Consider the following 15,583-nt stretch of genomic DNA (forward strand, 5'->3'; position numbering starts at 1 on the left):
GTTAGAAGTTAATTTTTGAGAAATCTGAGAAATGTGATGTACTAAGTAACAATTTATGGAGCATATCTTTACAGTCCTCTTGATGGATGTGTTCATACTTGCACAGTGATCTGTTATTCCATTGGTATAATTGTGAGAAATTTTGTCAGTACTTTTTATAGCAACAATTTTTCTTCATTTCAGGCAGCAGATTTTTGCAGCCTTCACAGAGGAGTTTCTGGCAGCACCTTTTACAGATCAAATATTCCATTTCATCATTCCAGCGCTTGCTGATGTGCAGACTATTTTCCCTTATGAACTCTTTCTGAATGCACTTTTATTAGCAGAAAGTGGATGTTCAAGAAGAAGTGATCAAGCCCCATGGCTTTTCTACTTCGTGTTAACAGTTGGAGAAACATATTTGGGTGAGCAAGCTGAGTGGACACTCCATTGTTTTTTTCATGTTGGAATTAATATGTTATGTGTTTCTTCAACATGGTTCATTTCCAAGTAAAAAGGTCAATTTGTGGATAAAAGTGTTGGAGAGATTTGTTCTGTTACTTATTCTTACCCTTTTCATTATAAAAATGCATTAATTTGGTAAGATTTGGTGTTACTTGTTTTGGTCAGGTATTTCTGGTAAAATATTTTTCATAACACAATGTGATCTCGCTGATGATCTTTTGTTTCAATGTGTGTGCTCTAGGATCCCTTTCAGAGGAAGGACTTCTTGTGTATTTGAGGGTACTCCAGACTTTTCTCTCTCAGCTGCCTGTGTCTGCTGCTGGTACAAATTGTCAAGATGCAAACAGTGATTCTGAAGATGAGGATGAAGAGATCAGTAAAATGACAACTACACTGGTAAGCAGTGCAGAATTCCTGTGAATGGATTTGTGCAGCAGTAGCAGCAAGGATAGGCAAAAACATGGTCACTCTTAAGTCCAGTATTTTTCTATAGATGAAGATTTGTTTCTTAAAAATTGATGATTGTTCACTGCAAGCAAATGGAACTGATTGCTTACATTTAAGCAAACTCCTTACTATGATAATAGATCCTAAACTACAGCTAGTGTCTGTGAAACTACGAAGTTTTTATTTAAAAGAAGGTTTAAAATTGCCTTTTTACATTTGTATTTTATAGAGATTTTCTTACTACCTATATTCTGTAGGTCCATGATGATGCTGAAATATCATGAAATGCATTGATACTCCAGCTTAGTATTTTCAGTTTTTTTCTCATGGAAATAACTACAAGTTCAAGTACAGTCTTTATCCTGTAACATAGGTCTGAATATACCCACTCTCTCAAAAGCCCTCAAAGGGAAGCACCTGCTTTCTGTAATAATACATAGAGACACTGTTACAAATAGAACTTCTTAACTGTAGTTTAAACTTATAATCTGTGCTAACTTTTTTTAGCCTCCAACTACTCATGTCAAGACTTTGATTAACCAAAGTTGAACAGATGTAAATTTAGCAGTTTTTTACTGGCCTTTATGTAATCTTTCAGAAGACACAGCCACTCAAAGGACTTAGTTGTGCATGCTTTCCTTCTAGAATGTGAGAAATTTCATCACACTTAAAGTTCATTTAAAAAAAAAAAAATTAGGAAGAGCTATGCTGCTAGGGAGTACTTGCAGCATTTTACTTGAGTGTTTTTAGATGCTGTGTGTTACTCTCACACCAAAATCTTTACCAGCATAGTGTGAATAAAATACTAAATTTGCCAGGCACAATGTGTGCAATGTAAATATTGGTAGATTCTACTTGTAGTTTAGAGGTAGGTGATGCTTAAGAGATGATTTGGTAAAAACAAAGCAGTAATTTCTGTTCTCAGATAACTAACACTATTTCATAAATTAGAAGAAAGAAAAATTTGCTCTGAGGAGGCTTTATATAAATAATACTATTTATTGCAATATATTTTTTGTGTGTTTCTCCTGTGTTTTTTTGTACATATTCTATACTTTCATGCATGCCTGTCTTACGAAAAAACCCCAAAAAACAACAACAACAAAAAAACCAAACCAAACAAAAAAAACTCCAACCGAAACAAAAAAAAAAAAACCCTACAACACAAAAAGGAAAAGGTGAGTGGGTGGAGAACTCCTCTTTCTTAAAAATTTATAGCTGGTTAACTTGTGTCCTTCAATGAGCCTGACAGCTTTGATCAGTTGGGAGCAAGATAAAGATAGGAAATTAGGAAAAGAAAAGGTTGAGGTGTACTCTGTGGTATGCCAGGAGAAAGCATTTCTCTGCACACACTGCTGGTACTACCCAGGCATGTAGTGACCACCCTGAACTTTGTTGTCATTTGTTAATCCAAGAATTGTGAATGTGAAAATACTCCTTGTAAAGGAGTTTAGAGTCAACATCCATTTCTGGGTTTTATGTCCAGTGCTGACTGATGTCAGTGGAGAGGAGGTGATTATTCACGTATTTCATGCCGGTAGATGATTTTCCCTAATTGTATGCAAGTGTTGCAGAGCATACTTAGAGTAAAGGCAGTATTTCCACTGGCCTCAGTGAAGGATGGATACCAAAGCACAATATTACCTGCCTGGGGCTTTAAGTTGGCTCTTGGGTCTGATATTTTTAAGACTTGGATATACATATGTGCTTCCGTTTTAGTTATTGTACAAGAAAGCTTCATTCTAGTTAAATATGGAATTATGTTTTTATAGAAAAGGGGATATAATTAAAAAGAATTAAAAGTAAACTTTCCTTTGATGTGTTTGTAGGGTGATGGGAGAATATCAGTCCAGTACATAACTGAGGAGTGCCTCAAGAAATTGGACACAAAGCAGCAGACAAACACTCTGCTGAACATGGTTTGGAGAGATTCAGCCAGTGAAGAGGTTTTTACCCTGATGGCATCAATCTGCCACACACTAATGGTACAACACCGAATGATGGTGCCAAAAGTCAGGCAAGTAGAAATAATAGTCAACTTGAGCTGTAGTACATCTAAAATTAGTTTTCTTAGATAGACTTGTTTTAAATTCCTTATGGAGATTTTTCTGTGTTTTCTTTTACAATTAGCTAAAATAAATTAGAACTTCAGAATTTAAACAGTAATTCCAGGCAAACCAAGGAGTGGATTCTTTGTTTCTTATTTTCTTGCTGTTCACTATGTCCTCTGAAGATTCTTGTAAGCATTTTATCTGTTCCCTTGCTCAGAGGCAGTGTTGTCAATCTAGTAGAAATTGGATTACCTTGTTTTTAAAACATCCAGTGCTATGAATTCCCAAGTCTCTCTGGCTAGCTGAGCGCTGAAACCAGCTTGTTCACATCCTTCTGTAGTGTATGCCAAAATCTCTTGCTACAAATTAAAATAATTCCTAACTGTTGAAAATCGCTATTGTTTGGGGAGGGTTTTGCACCTGAGATGAAAATAAAGGACATATTCATTTGTGCAGTGTTCTTTTACAAAAATTGCAAACCACAAATGTCAGAACAATGGGAGAAGATGTTTTACCTTTTTATTATCAAACTGTGACCCTTAACTATTAACACTGTTCTGGTGCGAGTAGTTTTGAGTAGCTATGTAGTTGCTAGTAGTAAAGTAAGTATTTAGGGAATGTTGTAAACATAATTCAAACTGCATTGCAAACAGTGATACAGAAAACTAATTAGGTGCTATCTGAGCCCAATGGTGTTTATAGCTGCTAGAGGAAGTAAGATGTCAGTGAAACTGTGATTGCTCGATTAGGGTAATTAGTTCTTTGTAGACTAATTGCATTAGAGCAGGATGTGAGACCTGAAGATCATAGCAGCAGTTGAATTAGTGTGCCAGCTTTATTGTTGCAAGTAGTACATTGCCTTGGATAGTAATTACTGAGCTTAAATGCATCACTGCTTTGACTGGAGGCTTGCTGGTCAACTGTGTGGAAAAGAGTGTTTAATGAATAAAGAAATCACCAAACTTTAATTGTACGAGTTACATAGGCATCTATTTCCTCTGAGAGCCTCTGTTGGGTCATTGCAATTATTTGTGATAACAAGCTCTTTACACATTGGATAAATTCAGGAGTTATGAAAGTTCTACTCAGCATCTTCTAGTAGAAAGTAATTTAAAAATTGTAACTTTTGAATAGCTGAATTTTAGAAATCAGTAGTAGATACTAAGATTTCTATCAATGATACCAATGCAATTCCTTTCATGATCAAAATGGACTTAATTTACACAGATATTTGGTAAGTAGACACTTAATTGCTACTTCTGACTTAGAAGTCAGCTGTAAGTGCTGGGTTTGCAAGGGATCATCATTTCAGCAGGTGTCAATCTTTTATCCTATTCTCTGTGCATTTTAGACTGGTAAACATAATTTTTGAGTGATTTTTGAGGGATAGATTGTGCTTATTTGTGGAATTTAAAAAGGTAATTAAAAGACGTTTTGTCATTACATTTCTTTTATTTGTCTGGTGATTTTTTTTAAAGCCCAAATAATTTTATCAAATTTATTGCTAGTCTTTTGAAAGATGCTACACTTGCTTTGAAACTTTTAAATTACTTGATATCCAGAGTGAAGAAGATCTGCTTAATAAAAATATGTAGAAATAGTTAAGCAAAAATAATTTATCTCAAATTATTTTTAATATATTCTAAGAGCTTAATAGTGCTCTTTTATTTCGTGTTTGGAATCATACTGGGTCATATGGTTTAAAATAGGAGGAGTTATTAAAAAAAGTTTATTTAACATCATATAAATCTGTAATATAGTGATAAAAATATAGAAGCTACAAATCTAAAAAATGGGATGATAAATATAGTAATAATTAAAAACGATTTTTCACTAACAAGGAAATTAGACAAGCTTTAGAAGGGAGAAAATGACAAATATCTCAGTATTGTTTTAATAGTTCTGAGGTTTTTTTTCCCTTCCGAGACAAAGATGAGAATTTCAGGATATAGACTTGTTTCACTCTTTTGAAGCTGTTTTTTTTTTCCTTAAGGCTTCTCAGTACTTTTATAATTTGACTGATGATGGTGATATTGTGTGGTGTTAGGAACATTGGTGTTGCTGAATCAGCTCAGTATTTTCCTTGGTTTTGCAACAGAGACCAAGACCAAAACAAGATACCCACAAGTATAATGTAGTTTTGAAAGGAGCAAGCCTGTAAAGTTGCTTTCTGATGATCTAGGCAGGATGGTGGGATCCAGAGTTGGATAACTGAAAAAGTACATTGCTTTGGGTTAGTTATAAGGAATTTTTATGAATTCTGAATAATTCTGGAAATATTCAATCAAGCCAAATTAAAGAAGAAGGTCACAATACAAGAAAAACCTGACTGTAGCCTGTGTTCAGTGACTTGGATTAGAGGTGGAAAATAAAATCCTGAGTGTAAAGGAGCCATTGTGAGTTCTACTTGTTTTCAAAATGTATGGGGCTTTAATAATTTTACTATGAAGTTGATACATATTATTGAATACGGTTATTAAAAAAAAAGAGAGAAAATTTGTGTCTTAGACTGTAGCTCTCACAGAGCGACTTGCAAGACTTTTTTCATCAAAACTATACTTCAAATAAATAGTAAGTTCTGTTTCTATGAAATATTTTGGGGTGTAATTTACCTTAATGTAATCTAATTACCTTAGATTTCATCTTTATTCCAGCTGAGTATTAAGTAATGATGGAAGCTGTGCTGTCAGTGCCCCTGAGTTCGCTTGCCCTGGGTTAACAGCTCCATGGGCACCGTTCATCACTACTGCTTAATTACTGTAACACTGCTCATCTTAGCCTGTGGTTCAGAACTGTGTGGCAAATGCCACTGGTGTCATCTGAGCAGCCTGTCTTCATATGTGTGCTGAGATAGCCAGGCTTTACCTGGGGCAGTTGGGGTCATTCTTTAGGCAGTGTTCTGACGCTGCTGTGTTTTTATTAAAGCCAAAAGCGTTGTATATGCCGTTTTGACCTTCTTTTTTTAAAGCTTTGCTTGTTGTTCTTGGTCTAGTACTAGCAGAGGTAGAAGCATAAAGCAGCCTAAAGAGCAGGACAGTTCATTTACCAATGGCTGCGCTGCTGTCTCATACCTGTGACACCTCACAGTTCTGCAGTGACAGAATCTGCTGCTCTGGCAGCAGTGACCTGTCACAGGCTGTATGAGCGCCTCTCATTCTGCTGGATTCTCTTCATTAACTTAAATGGTCTCAGTGGGAAACTGGGCCCAATTTATGACCTAGACTGAAAATCTTGCCTTTAACTAATTAACTTGTAGTGGTGCCTCAGCTAAATTAAGCTTAATGGGTCATTTAATCTGTCCCATTGCACAGGAGGAATTTGACACTTTTTTAAAACCAAAGGTGCCCAAAATGCTATTCTGGCAAGTAGACATAAATCATGTGGCCTTTGTGGACAATTAGATACCTAGAGAGAGAAACAAGACTCTAAATAAATGATCGTTAGGTACTTAATTTTGGGAACAGATAATTTAATTTGGTATGATTAAAATTGATACTTAACAGGAATCACCAAAGTGAATTTTACTCTGTTACAGCCTGAGGTTAAGGCAGTGCATGTTTTTCCATTTGAAAGAAGTTTATTCTTTCTCGTAGCAGAGGAATGTTTCTTTCTTCCAAACAAGTGTGCTAAATCTTAATATTGGACTTTACAGAAAATCTATTAATGAATCCATTACATAAAACGTGTAATGATGTCATAATAAAGAAGTTGGTGTCATTCAGTGAGATTTCAAGAAAATGAAAGACCTCCAGATATGAGGAATTTCAACTAGCTGCTTAGGTTGTTTTTAGAATAATGCAAATATTCAAAATGAAAGCTCTGAGTTAGAATTTATAAGTTTACATAAAAATGAAAATGTCTGTAATATTTTTTGATTTTTCTTTTTTTTGTGTGGATTTTTTTTTTTTCTTCAAAAGAAAAAGTGGTCAAGGTTGTATGGACACTCAAGTTTTATATTAGCTGATCTCTAAATTTCATGGATTCATAAGGCTTTTTCCTCAGGATATATAAGCCATTTCTGTACTCTTCCACAGTTTATCAGGAATTCTTGCACAGTGTCATTTTAATGTAGCTCTACCCAGAAAGGCTGTTTTTAAGCCTTTAAGTTTTCCTCCTGCCAAGGAAAAAGACCAAATAATGTAGATTTTTGACTTGTTGTAATTTTTAACTCAATTTTTTTTTTTTTTTTTTTTTTTTTTTTTTTTTTTTTTTGCTATTTCACAGTCCTCTTTTTTGGTCAATGTGAAACCAAAAGTTTTGAAACTTTGTTAGAGCCAATTTTGTGTAGATACAACTTCGCAAAGCCATCCTTACATTTTGTGGTGGGTTTCTTTTTTGTATTTTTGGTTACAGTTGTAATTTTCAACTTTCAAAGCCAATTTTTGAACTTGGAGTGGGAAGGTAGCTGTTTTTTCTGCCATTTTTACTTTTGCAATGGATTAAATTTCAGGTGAATCTAGTGATGCAAGTCTCTTAACACATGGCCCAATTCACCATTCTATGTTCAGTTTGCAGTTCTGTGTTTGTTTTCTGGTCACAGTATGGAAACTTTAGAATGGAAGATTTAGAACTCATGAATTAATTTGCTTCATATTTACAGTTATTTCATCTTAATGAAACAGGTTGTTGGTACCATCTTTTACCAAATGTGCTTTTTTGTACTTAAATGGATTTTCAGGAAAGGGAAATGTGAAACTTAAATGCATTCTGCATTTCTGGAACCGAGCCATGAAACAGAGCAGTTGCTACAATTGCCTGAATCACGGATATGGAATAAAAATGGCTAAAATTTAGGCAAAGGTTATTATTATAAGCTCTTAAGGTTTGTCCTTTTTTCCCCTTCATTACTGCTGAATATTGCTAGAATGAAGAAATGAATTACATTATGATAGGTTCATAGTCCATAATGTTTGCTCATTTCTGCTCAAACTGTTACATAATTTCCAGGGATGATTGTGAAGTTAACAAGTTTTTGCTTGGAAGCTGTGTGAGACCTGAAGGCAAGGTGCCAAATTACTTTTCATTTCAAATGTGAGCCTGAAAACTGAAGGTCACTGAGGAAATTTCTCATTTTGGAAACCAAGACATATGAGCTGTTGTTCAGATATTTAAGCATTAAAGTACAAATCCTTATTCTAAATTAGCTAGGTATGATAAGGCTGTCCTTACATGTTAATGCATGATTTTTGCCAAATGTCAAAATAATGTGGCTTTAGAAGGGAATAAAATTCTCATGTATCAAATTCGGGTTGAATTTTTAAAAAAATACCCACGTAGTTGAAGTAGAACTTAATGTAACAGCAAAGCTTATCTTGAACTGGCATTAGCTGCAGTTGCTTCAAATTTGACTTGGACTTGGTAATATCCCCAATGTGCAATTTCTTTGAAAAAAGTGAAGCTCCAAAGGCCTTTAAAAGGTACTGATCTATACATTTAAAATTCAAAGAGGCACACTGCAAACTCAAGGTTGCTTGTTTCATTTCCCGTTTTTCTGCATGGCCCTACTCTATTTCCAAAACTCCCTGTACCTGTGAAAGGATCCTTTGTGTTTAGTGAGGAGTTCTGCTCTATCCTGGCACAGATTTTGTCTGTGCAGCTGGATGTGGTGGGTGCAGGTGAGCTGGGGAGCCTGAGGAAGGGACCAGCTGTGGGGTCAGGACTGAGGCTGTGCTGGTGGGAAGGAGCAGGAGGGGCAGCCAGGACCCAGGGTCCTGGTTTGTGAGAAGGTGTGTAGTTGTTCTCATGTAGGAATTAAACCATTCTCCAATGCTTTTAAGTTGTTTATTGATATTTTACTTTTTTTTTTTTTCCCTTAATGAAGTATGAAATATCTTTCCCTTTTGCCATTAGGCAACTTTTAATTTCCATGTGGTCCATAATAAATACTTTGTTTTCTGGCAGCAAGTAGTTTCCCCTCCCTACTCCCATTTCCCAGCCTCCTATCTCTTGTATGCCTGATTACAGAGAATTTTGATGTTGCAAAGCTGTTGACCACTGGGAGATGTTGATCTCAGTATCTGTTTTACTTGCTTCCTAATAGGAATGAGGAGACCTAGGAAAGTAGTATCTGAAAAAATTAACTGAATTCTTTGATACCTGAAAAAGGGCTGTTCAGTTAGTGAAATCCAGTTTGGTTCCTAGAAGACATTGTTTCAAATGATTGTGTCCCATAATGTTGTTTCCTGGAGGGGGAACAGGAAAAATCACACTAGGGGTTTCACATACTTTTTTGTTTCAGGAAGCTTTTTATTTCTCATTTCTATGAAAAGTTGATCATACTGTAATCGTGTCTGAAATAATGTGAGTAAAGTCAGTTCTGTGCATAAGTGACTTGTGAAATTACACATTTATTTTTATTTTTACTAATTAATAAAGTTTTTTCAAACAAACAATAAATTTCACTCCACAGATGGGTTAGTGTATGTGTAGCTGTCCTGACATTGTTTCATTGATGTTCTATTTCTCTCTGCCAAGCTGAGTATACCAGTAAAATTGCCATGGTTCTGACATAAATTAAGGTATTTTAATCTACCTTCTGCAGAAAGTTGCTGTGTTTGTTACCGTCAGAAGAACCACAGAAGTGACCTGACCTGTTAACTAGTTTGGTGTAATTTTCTGTATTAGAATTTAATAAGTAACAGATCATTAATTCAGTGTTATGTTTTTACTAATATATGTTGAATTCTGTGAAAGTCTGGAAATGTGGGCTTATATTGTATAGTTTGTTGCTGATTTAATGCAAACTGCTATTTTTGGTATAAGGTTGTATATGGTTGGTTTTCAGCTTTTGGGTCTTTCACCAGATATGATCTGAATAAGACCTTTCATCTTGAAAATATAAATTTAAGTTTTAATTTCTTGAGAGATGCTTGACAGAAAAGTTCTTATAGAAACATTGTGTTTTGTGAATACAGTGTTTTGGAAGACAGAATTTATTTGAACTTCTTCTTGCAGGCTTCTTTATAGTTTAGCCTTCAATGCCAGATTCCTGAGGCATCTTTGGTATTTGATATCTTCAATGACTACACGAATGATTACAGGGTATGTATTGTGCCATTTCTGGAACTGATTCTTTGTTAAAATAGAGCATATCTAGTGGAAAGGGAATGGGACAGCTAGAGGTATGGTTACTTACCCCTGTGATTTCATAAAACTGAGCAAGATCTTGGAAATCAGACAGAATAAAGAAGATACTTATTTAAAATGAATTGAACATTTTGTAGTTCTGGGAGTGCTTACATGCGTCAGTGTAACAAGCACTGAAGCCCCAGGTCGTTCATCCCAGGTGTGAGTTTCATCTCACATGCTCTGACTAGTCCAGAAATAGGTGGTGGCTGAACCACTTTCCTGGGAGCTGAGGCACTGGACCTACAGATGTGTTCAGTGCTGGCATGCAGAGAATTATTCTCTTTGCTTCGTGTCTCCGAAGTATCTGCAGTCTGTATTAGTTAATGCCCAAGTTTATTTGTCATGGAGACACTGAGGTACCAGTCACAAGAATTTGGGAAGAGTAACCTTATTTTCCAAAAATTGGAAATAATAATAGTTATTTAACTGAAAGCACCATGTTTGTATTGCTGTTGGAGCTACTACCACATTCTTTTACTAGAATGGTGAAGGTAGTACTTTATAGAGTGTTTTATTAACCCTCTCTTTTACATTGCATTTTGTATTTTAAGGTCTATGGTGCCACTCCTTCAAGTGATTTCAAGAGGCTCTCCAATGTCTTTAGAGGACTCCAGCCGAATTATTCCTCTCTTCTACCTTTTCAGTTCTTTGTTTAGTCACTCACTTATTTCTATTCATGATAATGAATTCTTTGGTGACCCAATAGAAGGTGAGTTTTGAACATACTAAATAGAGTGCTTTGTAAAATGTTTTTGTGGGAGGCTGGAAAGCTCCCTGAGCAATGATTTGCTGACACCAGGGAGGAAGGAACTTCTGGGCTGGCTTGTTGATGGTCCCCTGAGCACTCAGCTGTCAGCTGGCTCTTTTATGGTGATTGCACTTAGAAAAAAAGAGAGAAAAATTAATGGTCTGCACCTTGGGAGCCCTAGCTTTACACAGGGTCTGATATGGAAGTTCTTAATCATCATAATTTTTAATGAGTTAGTGAAGAGAGCAAACTTTTGGACAGAACTTGTAGTTTAATGTGTATATTTAACATAGCAGGGATCACAAAAAAGATCAAGGGGATATTGTAATTAAAATCTGACTACACACAGTCCTAAGATTTGATCTCTTTTCTAAATGTTTACTCATTCTGTTTTTGGGTGATGTTTCTTTTCTCTAGATTATGTGTGTGAATATTAAAGTTTAATTAAATAAGTGGGGATTTTAAAGGTCATTTAAGGAAACTTAAGCTTGTGTTTCATGCAGTTGTAGGTCAAAGACAATCATCAATGATGCCTTTTACACTAGAAGAGCTTGTGATACTCTCCCGCTGCCTTCGAGATGCATGTCTAGGAATCATAAAGTTGGCTTACCCAGAAACAAAACCAGAGGTTCGTGAGGAATATATTGCAGCATTTAGAAGTGTTGGAGTAACAAAAAACACGGAAATGCAGCAATGTATACAGACAGAACAGAAGAGGTGGATTCAGTTATTCAAGGTAAATTGTGTCAATTTTCAGAACATAGCTGAGTAAAATTTTCGTAGTTCTGCTGAAGATAGGGAATTAGATTTTTTTTTTCTCTAATTTTATTTCTGTTGCAACAAGGAATATGGATTTGGGAAGATTGCTGTTTGGCATATATGCTAAACTTCAAGCAACTAAATTCTGATAACTGTAACAATTTTTTTTTTCCTTCTGTCAACTCTTAATTTTCTTGCTTGTCTTGTTTATAAAAAGTTACTGTGTAAAATATGGGGTTTAACTCAGACTCCCATTCAGCAAGGTGCTTAAGCATGTTGTCATAACTTAGTATAGGTGTGAAATTCTAACAAAATCTAATGATTACTCAGGTACTTCTGTATTAGAGATTTCACTATATTGGTACCGTGCTGTATTGGTTTTGTTGATATTCTCCTAAAACCTGTTGGTATTCCTTGTTTTGGGTTTGCTGGAATGCTGAAGGGAAGGTGAGTCTGGATTTAGTGTATGTTCTTCCTGGAAATCCACCAGTGTTTTTCTGCTGGTTTTATCTGCGGCATCCTAGCTAAGACATGAGTTAAGAGGAGCTGAAAACATTGGCAGAAAAAAACCCTAATATAACTGTTGCTGAAAAAAGGGAGTGCTTGACTTGTCATGAAAATTCTGCAGCAAACACATCTAGTCAGCTAAAATTGCTCATTAAAGAAGTGGGAGCAGAAGAAATGCATTTTCCAAATTGAATGCTAGATTTACAGTCTGTTTAATACTGGCGACCTCTCGCACACTAATGTTCAGTTCGAGTCATCAGCTGTCCCTTCAGGTCTTTTATCACTGCTTTTGTCAAGCTATCTATTTAATTGAAAGAAGTTAATTGAATGAAAATGATCAACTAAGCTTGTATTAATATTGCTAATGGAACTTTCTTCTTGGCCATGTTTGGAGAAAGATGTCATGCTAGACTTTAGGAAAGGCCCATTAAGGCTTGCACTTAACCTGATGGGCTAATTAAGGAATGCTTATTCATTCTACAAGTCTAAGGTAGCCTCTATCCAGCCTATTCTGCTTGATTTTACAACACATTTCACTTATGAGCATAAGCATTAATAGCAGTGAGAGTAACTGATAATGTTTTGATTGCATTGAATACAGTCCTAATGCACCACTGAATTTGTAATTTGCACAGATTGATCTAATATATGTTTGCACAATGTAATTTAATTACTCGTCTTTAAATTGCCAAATAAACTTTTGATTTAAAGGTCCCCCAATATGTCTTTTTTCTGAGAAATATGTCAGACCAGGGGTATATTTATGCATGCAGTTCATGTCCTGCCTCCTTTTTTTTGCTTTAGTTTGTTATGCTTAATCATTATTTGTGTAAGTTGGTGGATTTCAAGTGAATTTGATCGTATTTTGTTGTCGTTCAGAAAGCTGTAAAATCCTGAGTTACTTTGTCCCACTTTAGCAGTCAGAAATTAAACTTGTAGTGGAACTTACTCTTACTATGTTCAGGAGCCAGGGTTGTCTTCCATCAGCTGAATTGGAAATATAAGTCTTGAGGGTATCTGGAAGGCTCCATTTCTACCCAGAAAAGAAGATAATAGTACAGCTTCCCTTGTTTACTTCCTCAGAAGCATGTTTGCTGTTACAGATAAAAATTGAACGTGGCTAAAGTTAATGTCATTGAGATGACTCCTGTGCATAGCACTGAGTCTTTCCTGAGGGCAGCTTCCAAATTGCTTCCTGCCAGTAAGCAGGCAGCAGTGCCTTCTTCCAAATCATTGAAACAAAGCTAAAGTAGTTAATTATAAATTCAAGTAGAAAATAAATGCTTTTTCTTTCTTTTGCACTATGTCAAATAGATCTATCAATTATATGGGATTTATCTTTGTTAAAGCTTTTGCAAGCTGCTGGCTGAAAAAAGGCACATTCCTTCCTTATTATCTGTGCTTTTAATTTCCCTTTTTCCTTTTTTCTTTTAACTCCTCACTTCTTTGCATATATTCCATGTCTCTGGTGTCTAGTGAAATACATGTGTATATATAAAGTGAATGAAATACACATACACATGCAGGATTTACTTCTTCAAGGTAATGGTAAATCTGGAAACAGTGAGGCTGCTGACAATGATGTGCAAACTTGCTTACAGATTGGAGGTCTTTGATAAGATTTACACGTGCAAATGTCTTCATTCAATACAATCCCCCTATTTTTGCTTGGTAGAATGATGAGTAGTGTAGTCAACTGGTATAGATTCCATAGAAAATCTTAAGTTACATGAAAATGTATTTTGTTAAAAGAATTATTTCACTATCTTGAGTAAATTCTGTGGAATCAAGTTTCTAATTTTGCTGTTTTTATTTTTTTTTAAATTTTTTTAGTTTTAAATGCTATTTGCACTGGGCACTTTATTGGAAAGAAATTGCCATTTTAATTTCTCATTTTTTTTTATTGTAGTACATCTTTCCTTTCAATGGAATACATACTTACAAATATTGTTACAAAGGAATGCTGAGTTGGGGTGGCAGCTGGGTTAGTATTCTCAGTATCCATGCATTCTGCAGGAGAAGCTCCAGTTTCACCTAATCTCATTCAGCTTCCTTTAAGGTTTCTTAAGTTGCTTGTAGAATATTGTATCTACATGGTCTTCATGTGGATAGTATTTTCTGATTTTATTTTCCTTTTTGAGAACATTTGCCTCACTTAGAGTGGTACTGGGACCAGACAGCTTCAGTGACTCATGTAACCTGCACTGAGTTTTATAAGGGAAAGGTGATGAAAATTCCCATGTAATCAGGCAGTTCCCTTAATAGCATTCTTTGTTCTGTCTTGAATAAGGACATTACCTTAAAAATTGGATGTTAAAAGCTCTTTTGTGTGGCATCTAGACACAGAATCCTTTAGAAGGCCCATTAAACTTTGTTACTCCTGACACCTGTCTATTAAGACTGTCTTTTAGCAAGATTATTTTAGAAAAGCACTGTGTACCTTTTTTTCGTTACTCATTTTTCAAGTGCTGTACTTTAAAGTTGCCAAACAGATGGCTGTTCATTGTAGCAGTGATAATGTCTTTTTAGCCTAGTAATTTACTGTTCTATTGATTCCACTTAATTATGTTTTATGTAGTGGTGGGCGAACTTGATTCAGCTTTGGGCAGAAGACATGCAACCGAGTATGGCAGTTCTGCTTGAGGTGGAGAATTTGTTAGCTTGGTTTCTCTACTTCTGTTTTGTTTTGTTTTGTTTTCCTGGATTGGAGGAAACTGCCAGGAAAAACACTAAAATTGCAAAGACACCCTAGTGACCATGATAACAATTTTTCTCAGCTTTTCAGCTTTGCTAGGAAGATAAAAATGTTATATACATACATAATATACATTGTATATCAGTCTATCAGGTGTGTAACACCTGATTCGGTGTTTTTTTTTTTAAATAGGTAGTTTAATGTTGATAATGATTTGTTTGGGCTTCCCTGAACTGGCATGCAGCACTTTGGGTGTGCAGTACTGCAAAATCTTATGCAGTCCTGGTTTCTGGATTTTGGAATGAGACTTTAATAAGCCAGGTTTTTGATGCCTTGCAAGTGAACCATGATTACTTAATTTCATTCTAAGGTATTTAAGTCTAACAGCAAGGTTTTGCGAGTTAAAAATAAGTAGCAATTTTATACATTACTGATTTAAAAAAAAAATCCCTTTTGCATTGTGAATTATGTAATTTCATTCACAGTGCTAATTGAGTATTGAATATCTGTGTTTCTGACACCTAGGTCATCACAAACTTAGTGAAAATGTTGAAATCTAGGGATACAAGGAGAAATTTCTGTCCGCCAAATCACTGGCTCTCAGAACAAGAAAACATTAAAGCAGATAAGGTAAGAGTCATATCCTTTTCCACAAAGCCTTACAGGTGCCAAATTTTCAATGGTAAAGTGTTTGATTCCTGACAGTATTAGTGATGTTGATTTTGCATAGATTGTCTGGTTTACAACCTGGAATAATGTTGCTTTTCTCTCATGTAAGAGTCTTGCATCTGTTAAGCAGCTTGT

At 35.4% G+C, this 15,583-nt stretch overlaps 1 protein-coding gene across 1 annotated transcript in view; it reads left to right on the top strand.

Annotated features, from left to right (window-relative positions):
* UBE3C (ubiquitin protein ligase E3C) overlaps nucleotides 1–15,583 on the top strand; it is a 68,070-nt gene that overhangs the window by 19,319 nt on the left and 33,168 nt on the right. The window contains exons 8-14 of the mRNA XM_062506510.1: nucleotides 184–404; nucleotides 686–840; nucleotides 2,721–2,908; nucleotides 9,897–9,983; nucleotides 10,622–10,779; nucleotides 11,322–11,554; nucleotides 15,305–15,409. Of these exons, the coding sequence (XP_062362494.1) occupies nucleotides 184–404; nucleotides 686–840; nucleotides 2,721–2,908; nucleotides 9,897–9,983; nucleotides 10,622–10,779; nucleotides 11,322–11,554; nucleotides 15,305–15,409 (1,147 nt within the window). The remainder of the gene's footprint in view (nucleotides 1–183; nucleotides 405–685; nucleotides 841–2,720; nucleotides 2,909–9,896; nucleotides 9,984–10,621; nucleotides 10,780–11,321; nucleotides 11,555–15,304; nucleotides 15,410–15,583) is intronic.

This window comes from Cinclus cinclus, chromosome 1 (genome assembly GCF_963662255.1).
Source record: "Cinclus cinclus chromosome 1, bCinCin1.1, whole genome shotgun sequence".
NCBI lineage: Eukaryota > Metazoa > Chordata > Aves > Passeriformes > Cinclidae > Cinclus > Cinclus cinclus.